Raw genomic sequence first — 24,224 nt, 5'->3', positions numbered from 1 at the left:
AACTTCCACTGTGGCCTTCTGCCATACCTCCAGCTTTCTCTCTTGGTCACCAGCCTTCACAAGCAAAAGGATAGTGGAGATGTCAATTTCACCTTCCATATACATTTCCCCATTTTCCAACCACTTAAAGGCAAACTGATCAGCATCAGCTTGGGTTTTAATTAGTATTTTTCTCCTGTACATCTTACGTGCTTGAAGGGACCACTGACGTACTTCTCCCTCTTCCTTCATTTTAACAATCGCTTCTCACAGATTTCCCTTCCCTCTTTTATCCACCTCTGTGTCTCTGCTGCATGTCATGAAGGAATGATTTTCTCAAAGCTCAGCTATCTGGGGCTGGGCCACCGACCAGACCAGCTGCCTCTTGGACCTCTCCGCGGCCAGGATCGTGATGCCTTTACCTCCAGTGGTTTCAGGACACACACAGACCCTCCTAGCCTGGTCTGAAGACCGACAACCCCTTCCTCCCAGTGACCCTGTGGTTCCTGCACCTCCCACAAAGACACGAACAGACTGGCATTTATAATCTGGCTCCAGCTATTTATCAGCTCTGAGTCCATGCACGAAGCCATCAACCCTTCCGAACCTGAGCCTCCTCCTCTGTAACTTGGGGTTAACACCACTTCACGATGTCTTATGAGGAGTAACTAAGAGATTGTATAGTCCCTGGTGGGTGTAGTAAGGGCCCACCCCTTTCTCCCTCCCTGTCTTGTCATATAAAGGGTCATGGCTGGAGCTCTCAGACCTCCAGGCCTATGAGTGATGGGAGCACCCCACTCATCCCCCAGGAGCCTGAGTCTGGAGAACGTGGGAGCTCGAAGAAGTGGCTGTCCAGTCACTTCGGGAAAGACAAGTCAGGAAAGGTGGACAGTGATGACCGAGTGTCCATGTACCTGTCATCCCCTTGTGCAATACGAAGCATCGAATAGGAGCAAGTTAGGTCTGTGTTTACCAAGCCAGACAAATAAAATGCAAAGTAGATTAAGGGGGAGAAGTATGCAGGTGGCAGTAAATGGGCACAGGGCGTCCCATTTTTTGCAGGTGTATTCGGTTGGACAGGTTTGCACGAACCCAGAGAAGAGAAAGAAACTCACCAGAATGTTAATATTGGCTACCCACCGAAGACAGGGAGAGATAGAGGTGTGTTTGGAGAGGGGAGAGGATTATTAACGTTTAACATCTTTATACATTGTTGATTTTTTTTTAATTACAAGACATAACTTACCCACATGACAGCTTTATATTCAGACCCTTGATTGGGTTGCAGGATGTGTGGTGTCTAAATGGGCAAGGGCCAGAAAGGCACAGGTCATGAAACACTTATAAATGCCCCCCCTTTTTTATTTATTTCTTTATTTTTTTTGAATACACCAAGGGGAAACGGGGTTAGGTAAAAGAGCGCGAGCTCCCAGTGCACACGCCTGGCCTCTCACTGGGGAGGCGGGGGAGCAGTGAAGTTGCCAGGTTTGATGTTGCCTTTAGCTGGTGCTATGAATTAACACGGCTTCTATCTTTGAAGGACTGACCACCGCGGGGAGGGCGGGGGGGTCGTGGAGGTCCTGCCTGACTCCTCCTTTCAGAACAAGCTTTGCGTCAGCCCCTTATTTGAAAAGGAAGGGACACGAGCGCCCTCTAGTGCCTGTATTTCTAAACTCAGCAAAATTAAGTTCCGTTTTCACCGGCTGAGACGCCTGTCTTCTAATTTCTAACTCAAGCAGCACCATCATTGCAACGCTGATTGGGATGTGATCCCAGGGTTCGTCAACAGGTCACAGCCTCCTCAAATAAGGTTTCTGCAAACGAGTAGGAAGAGCTGCTGTCCCCAGGGAAGATGTGCTGACTCCAGTCTCTGTAAGGTTGGACTCTTTGAAATAAGTAGTCTATTTCTGGTCTTTACTGCCTCGGGAGATGAAACTGCATTAGCCTTTAAAGCATTGATGTGAATCATTCAGGCAACACTGGGGTTCCAGTCTGTCCTTGGGCCATTCTAGGCATCCGTTCGTTTGATTATTTTCACCCTGAAGGACTCTCACAATTCTTCAAGGACTAATCCATGGCCTCTCTCTAAAAATGGAACCTTTGGCGTGGCCTCAGCAGGTTCCCCGGGTGGTCTTCCTTCTGCTGCTGGCGCTGGGGAGAACATGGGGATAAAAGACATCCACGCCCCCGGCACGCCTGAGGTTTACAGTCTAGAGAGTGAGAGGCTTTCCAGTTAATAGTCCCACGGGGTCGTGTAAAATGACCGCTGCATACTGGAAGCTTTGAGCACCTGGGGGACGGGGACTGACTCAGTCATCCCGTGAGCAGTGCTCCCCTGACCGGGTGCTGGCGAAGGGGGACGCAGAGGAGAGACCCGTGTTGACGCAGAAAGCACAGCCTTCTGTTGGGGAGGAGGGGGACGCCTGTGGGGAATGACAGGAGTTGAGACCGGTGTGGCGGAGGCAGAAATGAGAGCAAAGGGGCGCGGAAAGACAGCCTGGAGCGGACAGGCCAGGACAAAGGACATCTCTTTGGCTGAGATGAAAATGGCCTGGGGCAGACGGACTCATCCAAGGCTGTGGTGGCAAGAGTGTCGGATTTCAGGGGCGCCTGGGTGGCTCAGTCGGTTAGGGGGCTGCCTTTGGCTGAGGTCAAGATCCTGAGGTCCTGGGATGGAGCCCGGAGTGGGGCTCCCTGCTCGGTGGGGAGTATGCTTTGCCTTCCGCCTTTCCCCTTGGCTTGTGCTCTCTCTCAAATAAATAAATAAAATCTTTAGGGGGAAAAAAAAAGTGTCCGATTTCAAATGGTTTTCCCTTTCTGTAAGCTCCTGGGTGAGCGGAATGGCTCTGAAGTCCAGAGCTGTGGCAGTTCGGATAGCAGAGCTGGGGCAGGGGCATGAAGAGGAGGCTGGCCTCTGTGCTGGGGAGTCCGGGAGAGGCTGTGCTGTCCCAGCGTCCTCCCTGACCCGGGACAAGCCCACGCACGTCTTCTGTTGACCTGTCTGTGCAGGGCAGGTGACTATGGGGTGGCAGCTGGAACGAGAGGAACAGAGGTCAGGGACACACTGTCAGACAAGAGGACAACATCTTTGCTGTGACAGAAAGTCACAGGCCCATGGGGGATTTCTCCTTTGGCTTAGCCCGGTTTGGGGTCCTGTTGACGCCCTATACATATATGGCCATGGACAGCAGTCACGAGCATCTCAATGTCCCCCTCTGTCCTGTTCTTGTTATCTTGGGGTCTGGATAGTTCTGGTATCCATGGCATCTGTGACTGAGAGAAGCCGGAGCTGGAGACAGTGCCATAGAGGGACCCCGTTAAGGTAGACACACAGTAAAGGCTTAGGATAGGGCTTACTGTGCCCAGGAAAGGGCTTTGGGGGGCTCCACTGCCCCCCGGGTGACAAAGGGCCACACAGCAGAGGAGCCTAGCGGCCATGCAGAGTCAGGGCAGAATGGGGGATGGAGGGGGCGTTTCTCCACCTCGGGTGTTGGGGAAATAAGACCTGGAGCCAGTTGGGGAAATAAGTCAGTGGAGCCAGCCAGTGGCCCCTTCACCCACCCCCTACCTCTCTGCCTACCCTCCACTACCCTCCAGATCCGGCCGTAGACCTTCACTGATATGATCTCTGCTCCTGGCTTCCAATAGTGCTGCAAGGTCCTGTAATGTTTCACCCCCTGTCTCTCCGTCAACACCCTGCACATTACCCCCGACTCTCTCTGCCCCAGCCGCACTCACACACCTTGTTATTTCCTTGTATGCGCCATATTCCTTTCCTCTCTTGGAATCTTTTTTACAGGCTGTTTCTTCCACCCCAAACATATGTCCCTTCTTATTGCTAGATCTCTACTCCATTCCTCACATGAAAAGATATTCCAGGTACATCTACTCTTTCTTGTGAAAAGTAAAATTTTAATTTTACTGGACTAAATGAAGGAAAATATTCTTAGGCATTCATTGAAGGGAGAATTTGTTCAGTTGAGACACAAAGAACACTGTAATTTCAGTTGCATTACATGAAACTCTTGCAGAGCAAAGCACACCGTAAAAATGAAAACGTGAGTTACGGACTAGGAAAAGACGTGAGGAATGTGTGCAGAGGATGACGAATCGGTGTGGAATTACATGTTCCCCACAGTTGCCACAGAAGAGGCCACGACGGTGCACGAACTTCCCACTGCTGTGCAGCTAGACCACAGGATGGCCTGGGGGGCCCCGGCCTCCCCCCACCGACTGGGCTGCCGGGGCTACTGATGGGGGAAGGGCACGTGGGGGAAGCTTGGACTTGAGAAACACAAATTTGCTTCCCGGTTCTGCTTCTACTAGACCACGAGACCCTGGAGAAAGGACTTAGTGTCCCTACGCTTTCTCTTTTTCCTTTTTTTTTTTTTTTTAAGATTTTTATTTATTTACTTGACAGAGAGAGAGACAGCGAGAGCAGGAACACAAGCAGGGGGAGTGGGAGAGGGAGAAGCAGGCTTCCCGCCGAGCAGGGAGCCCGATGTGGGGCTCGATCCCAGGACCCTGGGATCATGACCTGAGCCGAAGGCAGACGCGTAACGACTGAGCCACCCAGGCGCCCTCCCTACGCTTTTTCACCTACAAAGAGGGTGTAAGGCTATTTGATTTGGCTGACTGCTGCAAAGCGTTAAACCACACAACATCTACAAAGAATCTAGCACACCCGGAGGGCTCAGTTACCTCTCCCATGTTGGTGTCACCCAGGGCTTGACAGGCACCGGGTGATGCGGGCACAGACGTGGAAACACTCAGTGCGGCGTGCCTGGGAGCCTGGCTTCGGCTAGTGGGCGGAGCTCTGAGCTCAGCAGGACAGGAAATGTCTTTGAAAGGACTGAAAACCTCCCTGGCAGGAGAGAAACCCAGGTGGGAGCCTGCCTACTGTCTCACTGTTAGAGCAAGGCAGGGAGGTTTGTGCCAGAACGTTGGTGACCCTGCAGGGTCAGCTGCTGGCACAGAGATACACGGAGTCCCACAGCTCCAAGGAGCTCACGGGCTGCTCAGCTCAGTCACCCAACTCTTGCCCTGAGAATCGATCTGAGAAGTTTCCTTTTGTTCTTTGCATACCTTCATAAAACTCCAAGAGGACCTGGGGGCCCTGACCTGGGGCCTGTTGATATCAAGATACACTGGGCTGCCCAGAGATAGGGGAACATCTCAGTGTCACTTGCTGTCCTTTTGCTTTGATCAGGTGTCTTGGAGTTTGGGCAACTCCAGCCTTCACTGGGCTTGTGGAATGCAGACATAAAATGAGCACGTGAGAGAGCCTAATGGCTTGTCCAGATGGTAAAGTGGAGGATTCAGGAGTCAGCCAACTCAGAAGATTGATTCTGTCCTTGCCCGCAGGACTCACCTGCTCCCGGGAGACAGAGCATCAGCCAGCGGAGGAGCCTGGTGCCCATGGCCCGGCTGGGGTGGGCAGCACGGTGCCTCTTGCATTCAGGCTTCTGGTCCTCTTGGGTAAGAGCTGAGCTCTCAGGTTCCCCTTTTCCTGGCTGGAAGATTAATCTATGATGGCACTGCCCTGTTGGCATCACCCCACAGACAGCCCTGCCCTGCACCCCAGACTCCCCTCTTGTCTGCAGGCAGGAGGGCGGGCTTTGGGCCAGGTCCAGGCCCATGCAGCTGTGCTGATGTGTCTCTGAGGCCGGCTTCCTCTGCTGCAGATTCCTGCCCCCCCCCTGCCCCCCACCACCAGGATGCCCGTTTACCTCCCGGCCTCCCCATCCCACCTCTAATTGTGCTGGAGCTCGCCCACCAGTGCATAGGCTGGGTGAGGGGCTGTGAGTAAACCCTGTTCCTGCTCTGCCTGCCTGTCCTCCAATCACCTGGATGCTAGGTTCACACCAAGCTTTGTCATTACATTTTCCTTTCCCTAGCAGCATACCCAGCCCCTGTCCTGAGTGGCTGACGCTGCAGAGTCACCAAGATTCAGTCCATCTGATCAGATCCAAAGGGGCCTGGGTTGTGCATAAATTACTAGGAGTGCAGATTCCCCAGAAACCATTCCAGGACTTTACCGGCTTACAGCACAGGCCTAGCTGACTCGGGATTTCCTGCCCTCAAGCCCAGCCCAGGCATAATGTTCTGGATAGTTTATGTCTAGCCCTCCAGATCCACCCTGTCCTGAGAGGCTAACCTCTTTGGATGATATTAACTGGGGTCTTTTCTCCTCTACCTTGCAGTTGAGTGTAGCTCGTGGGAGAAATGGCAGGAGAGAGGAGGCAGGGTCACCAACTGTCCTGGTTTGCAAGATCTATTTCCTCAGCTCCCTTCTCTGGGCTACGTTTCATAATCCCTACTTTTCCCTGCCCAAGGCCACAGCACCAACAGGCAGCATTGTCCCTTAGCCACAGCGCCCGAGTGCCCAGGGACCCACACTTATCATCCTCTCAGGCCAGTTGGCTCAGGGTAAATAAGAGCCACCCACTTATGCCAGCCGTAGGATGCTTCTTCCCTTCCCCGCCTCCGGGCTTCCCTTCCCCTGCCACACCTGTGTACTCCTAGACATAGCAAGGGAAAATGAGGCATGGAGATTGTATTTTGGCTTAAAAAAAGGAACAAAAGCCCAAACATTCTGCAATTAGCCGTAACAGAAGTTCTAACATTCTGCAATTAGCAGTAACAAAAGCCCTAACAGTCTGCAATTAGCATTGCTGAGATAGTCAGCAGAAGTGTAGAGAAATACGAATGTGAAAATAAACAGTGTGACTTGGGGACAAGGAATCCAAAGAAGATGCAGAGAAGAATGACTATACTCCTTACTTCCTGTCACCTAGCGAAGTTCAAGGCAGGACAGTTTCCTTACCTCCGTGGTGGGCCACATGATGTTCGGTGCAGATCCCTCTTCGGGACCTTCACTCTGACCTCCCCCGCCCCCAGCGGTCATGCCCCTCACTGGGCACTGCCCTCGGCTGCAACAATCTCCTCTGAGTTCAGTGGCAAGAAGGGAAGCTGGCGAATTTTAAGGTGAGTGAGAAAAGTTTTAAATATTAGAAATAATGTAATATATAAAGCTATCAAGGGCACTGGAATCTCAAAGTCAGGATGTAAAGGCAGGTAAGGTTAATAACCACCAATTTATCATGATACTAGTTGGTGCAGGGGTGTGGCTCATTCGGCTAGTGCTCAGCTGTCGCCGTGAACAAGAGACGTCAATGCAATCCCTCTGGCTTGATTTCTGCAGTGTAAGGGCGACCTAAGATTATGCTGAAAGAATGAAGATGGTTTGTAAGGTTGTGTCAAAAGAATGTAAAATCATTGAATCTACCCTCGTGCGAGGTAATGAAAATTTAGAAGAACCCTAGGGAATAAGAAGAAAGAACAGTTACCAATGGATAGGAGATCCCAATAGGGTCAAGGAACAGGTGGTGGGGTAGGAAACTTTGGGCAGATAGTGGGATGATTAATTTGTGATTTTGGAGGCGGAGCATTCTCAGCTGATGGCCATGAGCAAGGAATGGGGCAGCCACAGGAGAGCAGAGCAAGAACTAGAAAGGAAAGACTCATCTTGGGGGTGGGCACATGTGCTTTAGACAGGAGGCAAAAGGCTCGACAAGTAAAAGAGAAAAATGATAAATGAGACTTCACAAACAAAATTTCAGCTCATCCAAAGGCAACATAAGGAAAGCTCATGAGCAAACCACCATGGGAAGACAGACTCAGCATATTTAATGGTCCAAAGACTCCTCTCTAGAGCATAAAAGTATGTCCTACAAATCAATGGTATAAAGACAACCCATTTTCTTAAAAATGAACAAGTATAAAAGCAGGCACTTTACAAGAGAAGATAGGAAGATAGAAATGGCCAAAAAGCAAACATCATCACTCAATGGCGAAATGCAAACGAGATCCCACCGCTCTGCCCACAGAGCAGCTGACAACAAAAAGACAGAGATCATCAAATGTTGGTGAGAATGGGGAGCCAGGGGGATCCCCCCTCCCTCAGTATTGTAAATTGGCCACTCTGAAAAACTGTTCAACTGTTTCTAATGAAGTCAAATGTGCATCTACTCGATGAATCAGCAATTTCCCTTTTCTGCCTACACCTGAGGGAAATAAATGCATTTAAGCCACAATTACTTGTACGAGAATGTTCACAGAAGCTTTATCCCTAATGGCTGAAGCCTGCTACAACCCCCGATATCCATCCATGGGTGAATGGATAAACAAATCCTGGTATATTTACGCAGTGGAATACCACACGGTAATGAGAAAGAATAAACTACCGATAAACCCAACAACATGAGTACATTTCAAAAATGTTAATTTTTGAGAAAAAGAAGTCAATTGCACAAGACCATTGACCAAATGGTTCCATTTAAATGAATGTCAAGCTCAGAACTATCAAAAAGATGAGTTTTTGGAAATAGTAGAGGAAGCCCACTTCAGGACATGCAGACTGTAGCACACTCCAGGAGAGCCCATTGAGGGTTTGGGGTGGGTTATTCCCATGGGCAGGGGATGGAGACAGGAGAGAGATCAGTTAGGTCTGTTAAAATCGAATACAAAAGGAGACCAGCTTTGAAAATACAGACAAATTCCATCCAGTCAGACAAACAAAGCTTAATTCAGCTTATTTTGCAAGACCCACATGACCTGGGTCATTTCTCGTTTATGCCTCTGGAAATCATAAGCAAAAATTTCCCGAGGGCAGTATGAGGTAACCCCTGACCACTCCCTATTATTTAAGAAAATCCCAACATTGTCAGTTTTCTATAACTCAGGCATATATGGGAAATCAGTCTCTCAGTCCTTATGTTTTGTTTTTCTGAGGGCACGTGCACGAGATTTTCCATTTTATATCCTCCTGGTTCCATTTTAGATTGAAATTCTTTCCCAAGAAGTTCAAGTATAAACAAAACTATGGTGATAAAAATCAGAAAGGTGGTTAGCTCTGGGAAAGAAATTGATTGGAAATGCACAAAAGGAAACTTTCTTGGGTGATGGAAATGTTCTTTTATCTTGATTTTGGTCATGGTCGCACTGGTGTAGACATCCGTCAAAATTTACCAAACTGTACATGTATCATGTATTAATTTCAGTTTTTTTACTCTCTATTAATTATACTTTAATAAGCTATTACTTAACCATAAATAAGTGAATTTCCTAAAAGATGGGAGACAGACACAGTTTTATGCTTGCATTCCACATAGTCCAATTGGGAAATGAACCACACACAAATAAGAGAAGACGAGGACACTCACATACATGAAATACTGAGAAATGTGAGGCATTCCTGGAGACTGAAACATATAGCATCCAAACTTAGCGTCAAAATAAGCTAGACTAACAAGTTTGCTAAGAAATAGCTGAGGATCAATGGCTGAGTTTTTGAGGGTCGATAACTTCAAAAAAAAAGCCTCCAATGATTTAGAGATTATTCTATGAATCCTGAACTGCTGTAAACTCCACGGTTTGGCAAATTGGTCATTTATCAGTCTCACCATTCAGCATCTCATTAAGCTTTCAGCAGATTGGCCAATCCATGAACTGATTTTTTTGCCAGGCAAGCAGCCTTCACCCCTCTCTGCGAGCAGGTCCTGGGTGAACCAGCAGCACCCTCCCAGGCTCAGGGGTATACAAGGGCAGCACGTGACTGCATGGGGTGTGTGGCTCATGGGGTTTGCACTTCCTGTAAAACCCAACTATGAATGCCCAGGCTTGGAGTTAACGGATCCCAAGCTAGGCAATGTTGCTTTTGGGTTTGGACTTCTACCTATAAGGAGCCAAGGAGGGAAATGGGCTGTGGGGAGAATAAAATTACTACCCAATATCATTTTGTAATGTTTTACAAAGAAAAAACTGAGGAGTTCATGGATTTCACACCAAGCCAAAGGGATGGTAAGAAATCGGTCCCTTCCTTCATCCACCCTCCCAAGCATCAGAAGACTCAAACCACTGCCCTGCAACCACAGGTAGAGACTTTGTTGGTAGTCTCTTTGACTATAATGCGGCTGTTTAATGCATATACTAACATTTCCCCTAAGTGGCTTGTTTACTTGTGTGTTTTATAACTTGTTATGAAGAGTTTTTTGTTTTTTTTTTTCCTCCAGAGAGCTTTTGCAGGGTGTGCAATGGTTTTGATCCCAAGGCAACTTTCTGTAATTGTTTTAGATCTGGAGAATCCCAGACCATTCAGGGAGTTTAAAGCTGTTTTGTTCCTCTCCATTGAAAAGAAAGTGAAATATAAATTTCATGTTAGATGCTACTTGATCCTCTGCTTTACTCAATTACCAGAATGTTCCAGATGGCATGGAATCACATTAGGTGCTCTTTGCATCTACTTTCACACCCCCTCGCACAATGATGGAGCAGAGTTCACACTGAGGGTCGTCCTGCTCAAGACTCCCCACCCCCCCCCCCCACCAGCCTGAGATCCCATTGCTAGGAAGTCAGGTGAAAGCCTCAGTAAGGGCAGTTTTTTCCCCATCATGAGGCAGGGTCTCAGGAAGGAGTATCTTCCAGCTTGTGGCTGAGCTTTTTGTGCAGAGAGCAGATGGCTGAGCAGCGGTGTGGATTCACTGCTGGCACAGAGGTCCAGAGAGGTCTGGTTGGTGCTGGCAGACTCCAGGGTCGGGGGAAATGCTCCTGCTTGTTTCGGGAGACACTGCACCCTTCCGCGACATCCCTTTGGTAGTGCTTGTGGTACCACTTGAATAATGGATCAGCCTCAGCCCGTGTCCCGGGTCTTGTCGATACCAGAACATTGCAAAATGGTTCATATCCTGAGAACATTCCAGGGTCATCTTGGTTCCTGTTTGTATAATATGGTATCTTGGCGTCTGGGTGATCACAGCATCCATGGAGCCTGTTGGAGAGTCAGACAGAGGGTAAAGGCAAAGCTTAAGGAGTAATAGGAATCTGCAAAAAAAAAAAAAAAAAAAGGAAAGGCTTGGAGCTGGGACTTTGCAAAACCTTGGCACAGATTTTCAGCCGAGTCCAGAACTCACCTGCTCCCAGGAGACAAAGAGTCACACAAAAGAGGTTGAGGCTCATGACAGAGGCAGGGCGAGAAGGGGGCTGCCCCAGCTAAATGCTCTCATCCACAAGACCGAGAGAGGGAGCTTGGAAGCCCTTCTCCAACAGACAAAGGAGTCTCCCTGGGATGTCACTGCCTCCCACCCCTGCAGACTGCCTGGCGCAGGGTCCCTACTGACTCAGCTCAGGCGGGGTCAGCTACTCCTCTCCTAGACATTGCTTAGCAAGGCCTGCAGGGGAGATGGGGCGTGGCTGTGGTGCACTGCGTTTACGGTGCACCCCACCCCCTTGGTTCCCCATATTCCTCTGAGGCAGTTTCTCCTCTGTCTGCACCTGCCCCTGGCATCAAGGCTGCCTTGCCCAAATCCTTCAACTGTGGAGCACATTACAGTTTAGAGGGACCTCCCACCTCTTCCATAGCTGTAGGTAGCCTAGCAATAACTGAAAACTTCTTCCACATCTGCCTGATGTTGGATCCACCCCTAAGTTTTTCTTAACCCTTTCCCTTCCTTGGCTGCTCTCCCAGACTCCCCCCAGAGCCCCTTTGACGTCAGTGGCCTCACAGTGCCACCTTGGGGCTAGTGACTGCAGTGTCACCGTTGTTTCTTCTGCAGTAGCCCAAGGGATGCTGGGGAAGTGTCTGCAGAGTCAGCAGGGAGAACATTCCAGAAGTAGCATCCTGCAAATTTTATGCTCAACTTCCTGAAACCCTAATCCCAACACCAACACCAAACCCTGACTCTATTCCTTTGCGTTACCATGCTTAATCTCCCACCCTCCTTCTACTAAACTATCACATACCTGACAGTTAAGTCTAACTGAAATCTTCTCCCTTAAAGCTATCTCCTGAAACGGAGAGGGACAGTATGGGAGGAAAGGAAGAAAATAGTATTTAGTCTAAAACAGGAAGAAAAATACAGAAGATTGAAGTGTAAGGAAGTTCTTTTATCTCTGTTACTGAGGTAAACAAAAATGTCCCCTTCCACCACCAAAGGGCAATCAGTGATACCTCCAAAATACAGATCCGCAGAAGACTAGGAATACAATGAGATTACCTCCAGGATGGGGTCCAGTGTGTGTCAATAAAAAGTAAAATTGGAATATAAGAAAAATACAGGACACCTTATAAGATAATAAGCAATCATGGAGGATGCAATATCTAATGGGAAAAATAAGGATGGATGGAATTAAAATGAGCAAAGGACTGTCTACACTAAATGGATAGCTTGTTCAATGTACATCTGCTCATTTGGGCAGCAGGGAGAGAAGATAGTATTATAAGGAAGCTGAATCTGCCAGGGTCATGTGGAGAAAGGTGGCAAAATTGGAGACAGGGTCTAGGGAGGAAGTTCCCAGAATGGCATTCCAAGGATAAAGAACTCCTAACTGTACCTTAGCCTTTCTCATTCCCATGGACACAGGGCAGCAGAGTAAGCAGAGCTTTGCTGATGTCACAATTAAAATAAGACCAGGGGCTCCTGGGTGGCTCAGTCGGTTAAGCATCTGACTCTTGATTTTGGCTCAGGTCATGACCTCAGGGTTGTGGGATGGAGCCCTGTGTTGGGCTCCATGCTAGGAGTGGAGCTTGCTTAAGATTTTCTCTCTCCCTCTCCCTCTCAGAAATAAATGAATAAATAAATAAATAGGAAAAAAAAAATAAGACCAGGAAAACTCCCTTCCAAGGACACTCATTCTCTAGGGAAAGAAATTTGGTGTCCTGAGCTATCACAATTTCTGGGTAGATTTGGGGTGATTGTAACCCCCTTACCAATTATGCAAGGCTCAGGACACCTCCATCATCGCTGAGTCTGTGACATTCTGTCCCAGTCTCGGAGTCCTAGGCTATCTCTCAGGACACCCAGAAATCCATGATCCATGATCTTATGAACGCTGAGCATGGCTTTAGATTTCATAGACCCAATCCACAGCTTCACCCACAGGCAAGTGGAAGATGTTATTACTGCATAATTATTTATATTTATAACAAATAACGTGTAACAATATATAATGTAGCAAATAAAACAAGTAAAAAGGAATAAGGGCATTATTATAAAGAAAATATCCTATCTTCTCTAATCAAAGAATTCAAGGAAATGATTTTAACTCAGAAGGCTAGGGCATCGAAGAAAACACACCGTCTCTAGAAATCTCAGATTCACTCAGGGCATCAGGGCAAGACTGGGGAAGCCCGTTCAAGTGCTGCAGGCTCACTACCAGGACCCACAGTGCTGGGAAAATGATGACAAACAGAGACAGTGAGCCGCCCAAACTGGGCAGAGGAAGTGAGATCTTATCCCTGTTATGGGGCTGGTCCCTTCACCACCACAAAAGTAGTGAAGACTTGTACTTCAAACAGGAAGACAGGCTGCTATTCTGTTGCTGAAAGTTTCCAATGTTTCAGGGACAGAAGAGGCTTTAGAGGAAAGAATATGCCCAAGCAGGTGATCAGGAACTTTCCAGATGCGGGCCACAAATCTGTGCTGCCCTCTACACAGAAAGCCTCAGGTCCTGTAACAGACCCCTTTTATCCTGCACCATTAATCCTGGCCTTAGAGCCGTGGGCTGGTCCTGGGACTCCTAGAACCCAATGAGCCAGAAAGGTTTCATCCACCAACATGTATATTCATTTCGGGAGTTCATCTAGTGTCTCTTTCCACCTAAAGGACAGCTGATGTGCAAATCTACTTCTTTCCATCGGGGAATGAAGAGCAAAGAGCAGCCAGTTTAGGGGCTCCAGCTGCAGCAAGGAGACAGGGCTCTGAGGTTTGTGAAGAGCAAGGAGGTGACCGTGCCCCACCGGGGTGGGACTGCTGTCCCAGAGGTACACAGCCGAGTCCTCCTGCTCTGCATGCTGGATCTGCAGAGTGGAGCGGGTCCCCGAAGGCCTCTTGGCAGAGAACCGACCATTGGTCATCCCTGATTCGTCCAGGGCCTCATTGTTTTAGAAGTAAACCAAGAACTCCAGGCCTTGCCCCACCATCTGTCGGTACCAATAAAGGACAACATGACCAGAAATTGGATCACAGTTGAGAGCTACATCCTGGCCCCTCTTTGTGATCCGGTGCCTGGGGAACTGGGAGACTCTGGCTCCTGGTGACCTGTGGAGACAGAAGTCGGGCACAGTATGGAGGCAATGGATCGTACTCATGGCACATAATCGTTGCTCACACTCACACACACGCATTCACTGAAACTGCTCGGTGTTCCGAAGACTCACCTTCCCCCGGGAGACAGAGGGTCACACAGCAGAGGAGCCTGGGGTCCATGGTGGAGTCAGGGCTGGGCTGGGCTGGGCTGTTCACCAGATGGAGGTTCTCGTGAGCATGAGCAGAGGAGGAGGGCGGTCCCTCATCCCTACAAGGCAGTTCTCATAGTGACGTCACCACCTCTATCAATCCCCCCGACCCCAGGGGACATGATTTATGTTACAACATACTTGGATGACTACTTTAAATATTTATAAGTTCCTTTCTTAACAAACTTGATTCATGGGTTGTCCCTTTCAGGTCCAGTGCCATCGGGAGGCAGTGGCCCCACACTGTGTGTTACCTTCTTCTTCACGCATCTCCCCTGTCTGCTGGGCATCATCACTGAAATGTGTCAATAGCACCTTTAATACAAGGGACCAAAGGGAGAATTCGTTGTCTCATCTGCAAGTCAGGATCTCAGCTATTCTGTCACCATCCCCTCCCTTGTCCCAGTGACACACGCTCAACATTATCCATTTCTTAGGCAAGGGCAGGCACTGGGGTGGTAGGGGGGTGGGGTGTGTGGCTCAATTTTACCCTAGAAGTCTCTTGAATGCACTGATGTATTGGGAGATACAGGGATGAAATGATGCCCTGGGAAACTATCTGAGCTGGGAGCTCCTCTTCCTTCTGCGGGTCAAAGACCTGTGTCTCTCTCTGTGGTCTCTGTGCAATATTATGTCTCCACAGCCCATAGCAGAGCCTCACACCAGAATACATCACCAGGCATTACACACTAGGTTCCTTCTAGCTTATTTATGGAAGAAGACTCAACCTCGTTGACTTTCAAAACACTGGTGTGTAACGCGGAATAATAAACTTAACTCTCCTGGAAACCTAAGATGCTGTGTTATAGTTAGTTTAATGCTCCCTTTGACTGTGAGCAGAGCTTCTCATTCTTCTCTAGCCATTAATGTCTGGCCACTTTTATCAGTGGGTTGACTGGAGTTACAAGCATCCTTTGCTTCCGAGAGAGAACGGGAGCAGAGAGGACTGGGTGGGTGGGAGCAAGGTGCTGGGGCCAGGGAGGATGTTTGTGGCTCTGGGTCTCCGCTGCTTGCCCAGCAAACACAGCTGAGTCCCCCCTAACTAGAGAGGCCACTCAAATGTACGCAGTAAAATGTTTGGCTGACTTGTTGGAACGTTGTCAGAAGGCTCTGCTTCACGGTTTCACTGTTCTCACCCCAACTGTTATTGCTCATCTCATTCTTGTGACTGGGTGTCAGGGGGTCTGGGTAATTCTGTCCCTGGAGCCTGTGGGTGAAGGGGACAATCCTACAGATCTACTTGGGAAATGGCTGCAGTCTAAGCAAAGTGGACTCAGGGATAAAACATCTTTCCATGTGCCTGGAATTGCTTCCAAGATACAAAGAATAAGTGTGTATAAAATTATGGAACCCACGGTAGGGACAGGCCAGCACCAGGCATCTCTACTTCCCTGACTAGGGCTCTGGTCCTAGGACACGGGGCTCTGCTCGAGTTTATCATAGCTCATTCAATGTGTTGGAGAGCTTCCTTTTTCTATTCTCTAAAATATTTTGTATGAAATTGAAATTATTAATTATTTGACCATTTGGTAAAATTCAATTGTAAAACTATCCGTGCCTGGTGTTTTGGGAGGTGGGTAGACATAGCTATTGATTAGGTTACATTACTATTTCATACATCCTCATTTCTTTCTAATTTAATGACAATTTTCATAGTGTTCTTTTACAGTTTGAGCTCTGTTCTATTTTCATCTACCCTTTCTTTTTGATCTTTAATGTTATTTTTACCGCCCTTCTTTCCTCATCAGTCCTGCTTACAGTGTTCATTTTATTAGTTTCCAAAATAGTGTCTGTCATTGTTGAGTCTCATTAATGTATTTTGCTTTTCGTTTTGCCTAATTTTGTTCATTATCTTTATGATTTTACTTCTTTTACTTTTGGGGGGAAATTATTCTATACTCGTCCTATGTCCTCAGCTTGATACTTAGATTATTACTTTTTGAACTCTTAAGTCTTTTGCATTTATAAATTTCCTCCTAAATACAACCTTCGTATTCTCAGTATCTCTTGTTTCTAAACATTTTAAAATTCCTATTTAGATTTCTGGTGAAATCTCAGGATTTATTTAGAATTATGTTTTTACATTTCTAAATATGAGTTGTGTGGGTTTTTTTTTTTTTAATAAAGGTTACTTTTTGTTTTTTATTTTTGTCTTCAATGTATTGTCAGAGAAGGTGGTCTTTATGATACCAGCACTTAAAAACTGATTGCGAGAAAAGTCTGCAGTCAGGATCTGGAAAATCTAGAACAGAGACATGTCAAATGTGTCCACCATTCACTTGGGAAACAGGTGTACCCAGAAGTGGCTGGCCATCCAGGGGGACCTTGAACTTGAGCATGAGTGGGAGTCAGCCATCACGAAAAGGAAGAGTCCATGTCCAGTGCAAGGAAATAGTCTTGGACTTCCCTGAGATGGAAAGGGACATGGCAGAGATGAGAGCCTGGCAGCGTGGCCAGAACAGAGAGGGCCAGCAAGCTGTGCAATATAGGCCCAGAGGTGGGGAGAGGACAGACCCGGCAGGGCTTTGTGGGGGGACTGCCCCGATGGGAAAGGCTGACAGGAGCAGAGTCCGTACCAGGGCATTAGAGAGAGTTGCGGCTGCCGAGGTGCCAGGGAGAGACGAGAGGGTGTAGCTGTATCTGATTTAACAATACACTGTGAATATTACATGGTATTGTTTAGCCAAGCACCGTCCCAGCTACAGAGGCAGCTGCAGAGCACAGACAGAGCAAAGGTGGAGACATAGTCACCTGACACCCGGGCAGGTCCAGGCCAGGCTGAGAGTGCCCTGGAGTCGGGTCTCAGCACCCACTGAGGTTCACACTGCGTGCACCGGCCACTCCGGGCTCCGGGGCTTCCCGGCCCCTGGGGCTGGGTATGCGCAGAGGGCTCCGCTGATTCCCGGGGCGCCGGGCCTCCCCCTACCTTTTCTGTGCAGAGAGGAGGCAGCTGTGTAACACTGTGGAAACACTGCTGGCACAGAAGTACGTGGGTGTCTGGGAGGGGGTTGTGGACAGCAGCTTGAGAAGGAAGTTCTTTGTATTTGACCTGGAGGCACTGTATCCATCCGGGACTGCTCCTTTCTCAGAGGTGCGAGCACTGACTGAGTAATGCATCAGCCTCAGCCCATGTCCACGGTCTTGTCGATACCAGTACATAAAGTTGTGGTTCGTATCCTGGTCACATTCCAGTGTCACGCTCTGTCCTGTCCCCAGGACCTGGAATTTGGGGGTCTGAGTGATGCCAGCATTCAGCGGCCCTGTGGAGAAGGACACAACGGAAAGGCTTAGCGCTGGGACCTTGAGATTTTCACCCAGGAAAGGGACCCCGCCCAGGACTTGCCTGCCTGCAGAAGACAAAAGGCCAGGCAATACAGGCGGCTGACGCTCATGGCAGGGGAAGGGTGACAGAGGGGTCTTCTGGGTCTGTGGGCTGATGAGCCTGGAAGGGGGCTCTCCAGGGAGTCATTCTGAGATGTCACTCTTCCTGCCTGGGCCCCAGAGCCACACCCCTTCCCCAGCGGGTCAAATAGAAACATCAATGTACAAGCGAACAGCTTAGGATGGGAAGAAAGGACTTGTCTGAATTGACACAAGTCTTACGAGTCAATCTTCACCTTTTTGTAAAACAATATGCAACCTTATGCACATTTTATTCCTGTGACCTAATTCTTCATCAATGCACTGGTTTTGTGTCTCTGCATATCTCTGTAGTTTTGAATTGGGGAAAAGTCCTTAGAGCTTCCTGATGCCTTTTATGACTCGTGTGTCCCAAATACTCCTTCAAGTATCCATTTCCACTTTGCTTCATTGACCATCATCCTGTTAACATCCTTCCAGCTACGATTCTCCTGGTACCTGGTTTCTAAACCTCAAGGGCAGGCTCATCAACTCTTGAGGAGCTGTTTTCTTCTGTTTCTTATCAATTCACTAACGGGACACCTGCCAAATGTAGCCAGAGCACCTTTGTGCTCACCAGAGCTCTTGTTTCCCACCTTTGGGGTGAGACGGCGACAAGCAGAAACACCTCATGCCTGGGATTGACCTTTCTCTGTGGAAGATGATGTCGGCTCCGTGCAGGCCATCGGCACAAAGGCATTCAGATTTGTGAGGGACTGTGGAGAGGTGGAGGCTCCAGGGTAAGTGCAAAATGTTCTGGCTTGTGTTTTGTTTGGTTTTGTTTTGTGACATCCATTCCATGGGGGAATATCTTCTTGTGAAGAATGGCTGTCATTAATTAAGTAATAAAGACAACGAAGCTCAGAAACTGTATCTTGTTGCCCCCAGACCCCGCTTAGAAGGACCCCATGCCAGCTTCAGTGTTCTGCTGTTGTGATCTTCAAATTCTTAATAATATTTGCAAATCATGGGTACATGACTTTGTGTCTCATATCTGTTGTCACCTCCTGCTGTGCTGGTCTCCCTTTAACATGACCACACATCTGGGGGTTCGGTGAATCCGTATCTCTGGGGCCCAGGAGAGGACATAGAAACTAAAGCTGGAACCAAAGGGGAGCCTGATGTTATAACCACAAGGTCAAGCCTTGACTTGGGGCTTGGCAGGCCCAGGAGTGGGTTTCACACCTGTGCCTGGGACTTCACTGGTCCAGGAGACAGAAGAACACACAATGCAGGAGAATGGTGACAGGGGAGGCCAGAAGAGAAAGGGGGATTTTCCAGGTCAAGGCTCATTTCTGAGGGTTTGACACAGGATCCAGGCAAAGGGAATCCTTCTCCCAACATGGAATGATCTATTAATGACGTCACCATTGCCTGTGGTCTGCTCAGCCCCAGCACGCCATGTGTGAACATGAAGCCCAGCTACATATGCATCTGATACGAACACAACATAATTTCAAATTATGTTACAAATTATATTACAAATTGGAGAGGATGACTTTTTGTCAAAGTTCATTATAAAATAATTTGAATGAATGGGTTCAGGAGAAAAGAAACAAATTAAAATGAGTAAGTAAATTTTAGAGAAACAGCTTCAAGCAGCTAGAAAGAGCTTTCGATGATCATTTTATCAAACCATCTATCTGCAGATAGAATTGTCCCTAACATGGATCAGGTATCTCGAATGATTTCAAGCACTCCTTAACCACAGAACTTTCCAGAAGCACCTCCCTCTCTTAAATACATTTAGCTGTGTACTAAAGAGGAATTATTTTAATGGGTAGAGACTTTATATTTTTTTTCAGATTTTATTTATTTATTTGAGAGAGAGAGAGAGAGCACCAGCGGTGGCCCTGGGTGGGGGGAGGTTAGGGAGAGGGAGAAGCAGACTCCCCACTGAGCAGGGAGCCCACCTGGGGCTCGATCTCAAGACCCCAGGATCATGACCTGAGCTGAAGGCAGACACCTAACTGATGGAACCACCCAGGCACCCCTGGGTAGAGACTTTAAATGTCCATTAAAAAGATGCCTGAGCAAAACTAATCTATAGCAATAGAAATCATATCATTAGTTTGTCAGGGATGGAGACAGGTGTTGCAAAGGGGCATGAGGGAACTTTCTGGGTGATAGAAATGTTCTATAGCTTAGTGGGGGGGGTGTTACATGGGTGTACAATATAAATCGCCAAAAAACCATTGATCTGATCATTTAAAGTGTGTAATGCTTATTGCATATAATTCATATGTCAATAAAGTTGATGTTAAAATGCCTGAGAAGGGATGTTATGTGCTCTAGTTAATTTCATAATGAATAATCAGGCATAAATATTTCCATCTCTGTGACAACTATAGGAGTTTTAGGTAAAATGTGTCTATATCTACCTTTATACATAGGAAATGGTGGAAAGAGCTGTCAGAAATTAGCAAAAGGAATCAAGATATCCAGATTCTTGCTATGTGCTTGGTAGGTACTTTAAGCTTACTAAATTTTTACACAACCCTGGAAGTTGGTATGATGGCTAATTTTATGTGTTAACTTGACGGGGTCACAGGGTCCCCAGATATATGGTTAAACACCATTCTGGGTATTCCTGAGAGGGTGTTTTTGGATGTGATTAACATTTAAATAAGTGGATTTTAACATAGATGAGAATAACCTTTTGATCAATAGAGTAAAACAGATCGCCTTCCATAATGTAGGTGGGCCTTATCCAATCATTTGAAGACCTGAATAGAACAAAAAGATGGATTCTGCCCCAGGTAAGAGAGAATTGTCCAGCGGATCAAACTGGAACACCAGCTCTTCCTGCTTAACGGCCTTTGAACTTGAACATCGGCTCTCCCTGGGTCTCCAGCACCACCGGCCCAGCTTACAGATGTTGGACTTACCAGCCTCCACAACTGTGTGAGCTGATTCTCTATAATACGTGAATTATATACATATATAATTACATGAGTGTGTGTGTGTGTGTGTGTGTGTAATCTGTTCTCTTTCTCTGGAGTACTCTGAGTGATGCCAATAGATATTATTACTCTCATTTTTGTTATGAACTGGATTGTGTCCTCCAAATTCACATGTTGAATGTGATTGTAACCCCCAGTGTGAGTGTATCTGGAGATGGGGTCTCTAGGGATGCAGTTGGGTTAAATGAGGTAACAAGTGTGGGACCCTAAGCCAAGAGGACTGATGTCCTTATAAGAAGAGGAAGAGACACCAGAGATCTCTTTGTCCTCAGGTAAGCACAGAGTGAGAAGGCTATTGTCCACAAGCCAGGAATAGAGCACTCCCCAGAAACTAACTGGACGGCCCCGTGATCTTGGACTTCCCAACCTCCAGAACCGTGAGAAAATAAATGTCTATTGTTTGAGCCCCCCAGTCTGTGGCATTTTGTTATAGCAGTCTGAGCAGACCAATAGAACAGTGCCGTGGAATGTCTGGGCGAGAAGCAATGGCTGAGCCAGTCCCTGCAAGATGACTAGTATCTGGCCATGTTCGGGCAACAGGGAAGGGCCTTCTAGACCATGAGAATAGCAAGAGCAGATGCAGAGGATTTGAAAGGCTTCGATGTTTTGGGCCGTGTTTCGAAGAGTGGTCTGGTCACAGAGTACGAGGCATCCAGAAGACTACCAGGAAGCCATGCTTTGAAGCTAATAGCATCTGGGCGATGACATGTGAGAAGCTATTCTGGGGAAGCGGAACTGCTCTTGGGGGAAACGGGAGAGCCTTTGCCTATTTGTGATCAGGGGAGGCATGCCTGTATCTGTGTGGGGAGGCCAGCCTGGGATGAGAAGTCCAGAAGGGAGAGGTCAGAATCAGCTCCAGGGTTCTCAGCCATGAACCTGTCCATGCCTGGGACCCGCACGGGGTGATGCAGTTGCATTGCTTTGTGTTTTCTGGGTATTGAAGATTTTGAGCAGAGTGAGAAAAGAGATTACACGATAAATCCCATAGTTTTTGATAATTTTGTAGCTCTATCTCTATTCTCAACCATCTTTAATCATATTTTCTCTTCTAGACTTCCCTAAAATCTCAATTTTTTCTCTCTGTATCATATAAAACACATTTCTGTGATTTTCCCTTCTAGCTACATATTTATTAAACAATTTTGATCCCCAAAGGAACTCTCCCTCCCGGAAAAGAGGGTGCCAGCTATGAAACTGTAAATTTTTCCTTTATGCTTGCAGCACCGAGTGCCAGGCAGGGAAGGTAATTTTGGAGTGAACCTCTGGATGTGGCACCATCCTCTGAACAGAGCTTGTTGTCCTGTTGTCCCTGCCCTGAGTGGCAGAAGAGCCAGAGGCCACAACCGGCAGGGCCCTGAACCATTTCTCTTTCCGCTGAGTCCCTCGTTCTCGCAGATCCATCAGCCCTGAGGTTGCTCCACGCTGGGGCTGGGAGGTTTATGCACGGGACGCTGGTGACCCCGCAGGGCTGTGCCAGGCTGTTGGCGCAGAGATACATGGCCAAGCCCAAGGCTCCGGGAAGTTCTGGTGCAGCTGAGTCACTCAACTGCTGCATTGAGAATTAATCCAAAGGAAGTATCCTGTTGCTCTCTGTAACTCATCCTCATATGCAAAGAAGAGCTGGGGCTCTGCCCTAGGGCCTGTTGGACTCAACATACACTGGGCTGCCCAGAGATAGGGGAATGTCTCAGTGTCGCTTGCTGTCCTCCTGCTTTGATCAGGTGTCTTGGTGTTTGGGTGACTCCAGAATCCACTGGGCTTGGAAGGGAAGAACACAGGGGCTGGGGAAAGAACACGAGAGGGAGCCCAGTGGTGTCACAGATTCAAGTGCCTGTCAGGCTTAGAACAGAGATGTCCCACCTGTTTCAAGGACATACTTGGTCCCAGGAGACCAAGGTCCCCACAGCAGAGGAACTTGCAGCCCATGGCAGGTGGGGCAGAACTGGACAGGTTTCTTCCTGCTCCGAGTTCTGGTCTTCTGAGAGCTGAGGATCTGGGCATCCCTTCTCTGGAGTTTAAACAATAATGTCACTGCTCTGATGTCACTGTCTTTCCTGTCCCATGAGCCTGGCCTCCCTTGCCGGCTCCCTGGCTAGCCTGATCCAGGAGTCCTGCTTTGTCCTGCAAAGCTTCTTAGGTAACACGTAGGGCGGGGCTGGGATGGTCTAGACTAGCTGGGTTTAGGCCACATGCCTGTTCCCACAGCTCCTTTGCTCTTTTTTTTTTTTTTTTTTTAAGATTTTATTTATTTGAGAGAGAGAGAGAGCACATGAGAGGGGGGAGGGTCAGAGGGAGAAGCAGACTGCCTGCTGAGCAGGGAGCCTGATGTGGGACTCGATCCCAGGACTCCAGGATCATGACCTGAGCCAAAGGCAGTCCCTTAACCAACTGAGCCACCCAGGCGCCCCCTCCTTTGCTTTTCCTTTGAGGCAGGTCGGTCCTTGCCCAAGGCAAGTTGTCTGCCCCCTTCCAGCATCACCCCTCGTTTCCCCTTGCAAAGCTCAGAGACTCCCTAATCACTGCAGAGCTCAAGTTCTGGAACTCTGATGGGACAGCACCACTGTAAATTAGTGTTTATAGCCTTAAGCCTCAAAGTGGATAAAAGCACCAAACAAAGCTGTTCCTTAACCCTGCCGGTCCCAGAGAGCTGGCTGGCTCTGGCTCCTTGCTCTGCCCCAGCAGCTTTGGGAGCTCCGCAGTTCCACAGTGCCCCCTTGTGGCCCATTGGGCAGGAATCAAGATTTTGCCTTTGCGGTGATGGGAGAGTCCTGGAGTGTGTTTAAATGGGGAACTCTTTCCCCCTTTCACCGTTTGCCTATTGCACTATTTTTGTTTTCTTCTCCCCACCACCCAGAAGGCACACACACACACACACACACACGACAAAAGATAGCCCTAGCTTCATGGTAATAAAAATAAAGGTGACTGGAGGAAATGTTTTGCTTTGGAAAAAATTCTGAGTCAACCTAGCCTAGGTTGCTTAAGGAGAACCCTGGCAGAGATTACAGAGAGAGACAGCCTTTCTTTCTTATTGCAGATGGACTCCCAAGGAGTTTTGGGTGACTCATAATTAACTGAAGTTGTTTTTGTTCTGATAACCCCAGACAGCTTGCTCAGGGCAGACCATTCAGACAGGTCTATTTGCAAGGCGCCTGCTAATCAGCTCACCCCAAATAAGGAAAATAATACTCACTGTTACCCTACTGCTAGAGAATTTTTCTTTTTTGTTTAAGATTTTATTTTTAAGTAATCTCTACACCCAACATAGGGCTGGAACCCACAACCCCAAGATCAAGGAGTCTCTCACTCCACCGACTGAGCCAGCCAGGTGCCCCTAGAGAATTTGTTTCTCTCTCTTTTAAAAACCTTCTTTTTGCCTCTGTTCACTGGTAATAGAATGCCCATTCCCCATATAGGAGAGCGTATGTGTATGTGATTAAATTTCTTTAAGCTTTCTTCAGTGTTCATGTAGGACATAAAATATTCTAACCCTCTATACAGAATGCTAAGAAGGAGAAGTCAGTCTGGATTAATGTAAGGTAAAAAATAAAATAAAATAAAATAAAATAAAATAAAATAAAATAAAATAA

General features: G+C 47.8%; 1 long non-coding RNA gene and 1 gene segment (V, D, J or C); one reads left to right on the top strand and one right to left on the bottom strand.

Moving 5' to 3' along the window:
• The first annotated feature begins 1,834 nt into the window (after window positions 1-1,834).
• LOC118021397 lies at window positions 1,835-20,384 on the top strand. Its single transcript, XR_004682154.1, has 3 exons — window positions 1,835-1,851; window positions 20,065-20,134; window positions 20,371-20,384. It is a non-coding gene; the product is annotated as an uncharacterized LOC118021397 (long non-coding RNA).
• On the bottom strand, window positions 16,878-17,707 carry LOC118021396. The segment is given in 2 exon segments: window positions 16,878-17,532; window positions 17,616-17,707. Coding segments are annotated over 2 exon segments (387 nt in total).
• Window positions 20,385-24,224: the final 3,840 nt, after the last annotated feature.

Source organism: Mirounga leonina, unplaced genomic scaffold, assembly GCF_011800145.1.
Source record: "Mirounga leonina isolate KUSES-001 unplaced genomic scaffold, KU_Mleo_1.0 Mir_174, whole genome shotgun sequence".
Lineage (NCBI taxonomy): Eukaryota > Metazoa > Chordata > Mammalia > Carnivora > Phocidae > Mirounga > Mirounga leonina.
This window is presented reverse-complemented; position numbering and strand designations above follow the sequence as displayed.